The 4,161-nt window shown below is 35.7% G+C and overlaps 1 protein-coding gene across 2 annotated transcripts in view; it reads right to left on the bottom strand.

Annotated features, from left to right (window-relative positions):
• Nucleotides 1–378: 378 nt before the first annotated feature.
• Nucleotides 379–4,161, bottom strand: part of Acyp2 (acylphosphatase 2) — a 147,255-nt gene continuing 143,472 nt past the window's right edge. The window contains exon 4 of one of the 2 annotated variants that reach the window (XM_029545200.1): nucleotides 379–826. In XM_029545200.1, the coding sequence (XP_029401060.1) occupies nucleotides 712–826 (115 nt within the window). In that variant the 3' untranslated portion in view covers nucleotides 379–711. The remainder of the gene's footprint in view (nucleotides 827–4,161) is intronic. The other variant, XM_029545199.1, reaches the window with a different exon arrangement.

Below are 4,161 nucleotides of genomic sequence, written 5' to 3'. Positions count from 1 at the left end.
GGAGTCTGGCTCTCGCTCTTTCGCCTTCTTGCGGTGTGGGACTCAGCAACTGCTAGATCCTTGGACTTCCATTCACAGCTACTACTGAACCATTGTTGGAATTTGAACTGCAGACTGTAAGTCATCAATAAATTCCTTTACTATATAGAGACTATCTGCAAGTTCTGTGACTCTAGAGAACCCTGACTAATACAGCTGTCCTGGAACTCACTCTGTAGACCAAGCTGGCCTCAAACTCAGAAGTCCACCTGCCTCTGCCTCCCAAGTGCTGGGATTAAAGGTGTGCAAAACCACTGCACGGCTAATCTTCAACCTTAATAGTAAATTATTATTTATCAGCCATTAAAAGTCAGCCTATTAGGCAACAGTACACAAAGGTAATTTTAGATAGTTAATTTTATTTTATGTCTAGCCAAAATAACATATATATTGTAATATAAAATAACATGTATACTGTAATATTTTTATATGAATGACTCCATAAAAGAACATTGTACTTGAATGTTCATATCAGATAATTTATAATGACATTTTATTTTATAATATTTAGTTTCTGCTTGCTAAAACATAGATGAGTAAATGTCTTCAGTTTCAGACATTTCAGTAATGTGTAATTCCAGAAGAGACACTTTCCACTTTTAATTCTCCTACTATTATAAACCTAAGACTGTTTTATTTTCTATAAGCATTGCAATAGATATTTTTCTTCCATTAATATCGAATACTAAAATCAGAGTATTCCAATTTAGAGATTGTTTTTTCATTAGAAAAGTCGGCCCGGTCGATGCGAGAACTAGGACTCCCAACCTTGCTCAGCCAGGACTTCCTATAAAAAGAAACAAATAGAAATGAGTATACATAGTACACACAGAGTTACTAAAATATGCCATAAGGAAGTTCACATTTGCAATGTAACTTTTGCATGAAATGTTTTATAAGTTGTCTTACATGCTGATGAAAATGTCACAATGGAATACATTACTCAATATAACAAATTTAATTAAACAAATAAATTTGCTTGCATTGTATATGTTGTTGTAAGAATATAGTATTAATAGTTTAATACATAGTTACACATGGACAAAGAAAGGAAATAATTTAAGCAACTTAGTGCATATTAGGGTTATTCTCTCTGCCCATCCCCCCCAGTAAGAGAAAGAAAACCAGCCAATCAACCAACCAATCAATCAAACTCTTCAAGTTCAGTATTACTTTGCTCTTAATTTTCAAAATACTTTTATAAAGTGGTCAGTAATAAAAGCAATTCACCATTCTTTTCATTACCAAGTGTATGGTAGACTCATATGTGTATGGATGTGTGTGTGTGCATATGTATGTATGTGTATGTACACATGCTATATAGAGAGAAAACATTATGAAAAAGAAAAGACATAATTTCTGTAAAACATCAAATAAAATTATATGATCTGTCTTTCATATCTAATACTGTTATTACCATATATATTAGCAAAGTTATTGCACTGCATGAAATAACATAATTGCTCTGAAAACATTTTTCTGCTTATTCAGAGAAGTTGTTAATCCTAACGTATTAGCAATACCTATGATTTAGTTTGTGCATTTGAGTACTGTGGACACATGATCTGGTCCTCTGGCCTTACGGTCTTTCCATTGTGTCTTCTGAGATGCCCCCTGGGCCTTAGATGTACAGATTGCATTGTAGATAGATCATCTGGGGATGAGGTCCCGAGGTCAGCTTCTGTAACTACCTTATTTGGCACCACCTTTTACTACCAGGCTCTGACTGAAGACACTAGCATCTAGACTGTCAGGCCTGTTGGAGGAAGCCTGCTAATCTTGGGTTGGCTTGCTTTGGCTTTTTGAGGTCTCTTGTTTAAGTGCCTAGTCCTGGCCTTTCTGGGTAACTGGGCACAGAAGGAAGGAGGGAATGTCGAAGGAGGAAATAAATTAAAAGAAAAAGCACAAAGAGAGAGAGAGAGAGAGAGAGAGAGAGAGAGAGAGAGAGAGAGAGAGAGAGAGAGAGAGAGAGAGAGAGAGAGAGAGAGAGAGAGAAGGAAACATTACCTTTGATAGGCTCTTTAGAAAGTCTAAAATCCAAGTAATAAAAATGAAAAAAAAATGAAAATTGGAAAAATCTATTGAGAGAATGATGTTACTTGATAGCCATTCCACTGCAATGTATTTTAAATGTTTTGTGTAGAAATTTTTAAATGAGAATAATTTTTGTTTCTTTTTATTTCTTTACCAAAACCACATTGGCTTTAACATTGACATAGTAGCAACAGAAGGAGTATTTTCATTATAAATTTATTTCATATGTGTTTGATGAGGATTATAGATGTGATAAGAATTTTTAAAGAAGGAAAATCACAGTGACCTTGCATGAATGACTTCCAAGCAAACACTATTCTCAACTTCTAAGCAACTTCCAAGCCATCTTTGCATTATGAATAAGTAAAACACAGTGTTCGTGACTATCAAATGACCAAGGAAAGAGCTCTTTGTCTAATACATTGTACTATAATATAATACTATATATAATATAATGCTATGTATTATTGTTATTATTATTGTTTTATCATTATTATTATTTTATTATTATATTGTGTGTTCATGCATGGGTGTGTTTGTATATATTTGTGTGTGTGTGTGTGTATATGTGTGTGTCCATGTATTTGTATGTGTGTGTGTGTCTGTGTTACCATTCAGGCAGTCACCAACCCTCAGCCCCATTGCAGTTTCTGTAACATTCTCTGTAATTCTTTGTGGCAGATGGTGGATATTTAGCCGTCAGATACAGTAAGTGCCACACATTCATGGACTTGGCAGCAGCAAAACAGCTACTGACTTCCCAGGGTCAGTGTGAAAGGGCCTTGCTATGTAATTGCTTATGTGTTCTTGATGATGTGCCTCCTTGACACTAGTATGCATGGTCTAAGACAGACTCATCTTTGTTATTTGATTTTGATGTCATTACTAGATAATAACATTGAAGGAATGAGTCTATGTCTTCTTCAGGTCTATAGAGCTCATGCCTGACTGGGTATTCTAGGTCCTGTAACATACACATGCAGAAAGAAATCCTGATTATTGACTCAAATTTGATTTTCTATCACATGAAACAAAAGCTTTAAAAAATACTCTTTGAAAGCTAAAAAGAACTTTTGTCCATGGTATTCTTCTATGAAATAACATAAGTAATGGACATAGTTGTCCTCTCAAAGGTTGCTGGAGGCTTTGGGACTGACTAATGACCTCTCTGCCCCCCCCCCCCATGCCTGTGAAACAAGGTGATTCATTGCAATTAGTTCGTTTATTTTTAACAGCTCCTCCCATTTTCCTTCATTTTTTGTCAGAGTTTATGCAGAACAGAAATAAACACAGTGGCTGGCTTTATTCGGTGCCGTTCTCACAACATGGCAAGGGTAGCAAGTTCATCATGCAAGCCTACTCACAGGAATGCTGCTCTCTTCTAAGAACAGTGTGTGGCTGTTAATGAGATGTATAAAAGTCTTAGTGTATTTTCCTTAGTACCTCAAAAGATAGAAAAACACCCACTCAGTATTTATAGTATCAATTGCGGGTTTTCAAGCCTTTTACAGGACAAGATCTCTTTTTATAATATTTTATTCCTCAGTTGAGAATTCTTTGTTTGCCTCTGTACCCCATTTTTTATTAGGGTTATTTGATTTTCTGGAGTCCAACTTCTTGAGTTCTTTATATATATTGGATACTACTCCTTTATTGGATTTAGGATCGGTAAAGATCCTTTCCCAATCTGTTGGTGGCCTTTTTGTCTTATTGACAATGTCTTTTGTCTTACAGAAGCTTTGCAATTTTATGAGGTCCCATTTGTGGATTCTCAATCTTACAGCATCAGCCTGTTCTGTTCAGGAATTTTTTCCCTGTGCCCATATCTGTGAGGATTTTCCCCACTTTCTCCTCTATCAATTTCAGTGTCTCTTGTTTTATGTGGAGGTCTTTGAACCACTTAGACTTGAGCTTTGTACAAGGAGATAAGAATGGATCAATTCACAGTCTTCTACATGATAACCACCAATTGTGCCAGCACCATTTGTTGAAAATGCTGTCTTTTTTCCACTGGATGGTTTTAGCTCCCTTGTCAAAGATCCAGTGACCATAGGTGTGTGGATTCATTTCTGGGTCTTCAATTCTATT

Source organism: Mus pahari, chromosome 13, assembly GCF_900095145.1.
Source record: "Mus pahari chromosome 13, PAHARI_EIJ_v1.1, whole genome shotgun sequence".
Classification (NCBI taxonomy): domain Eukaryota; kingdom Metazoa; phylum Chordata; class Mammalia; order Rodentia; family Muridae; genus Mus; species Mus pahari.
This window is presented reverse-complemented; position numbering and strand designations above follow the sequence as displayed.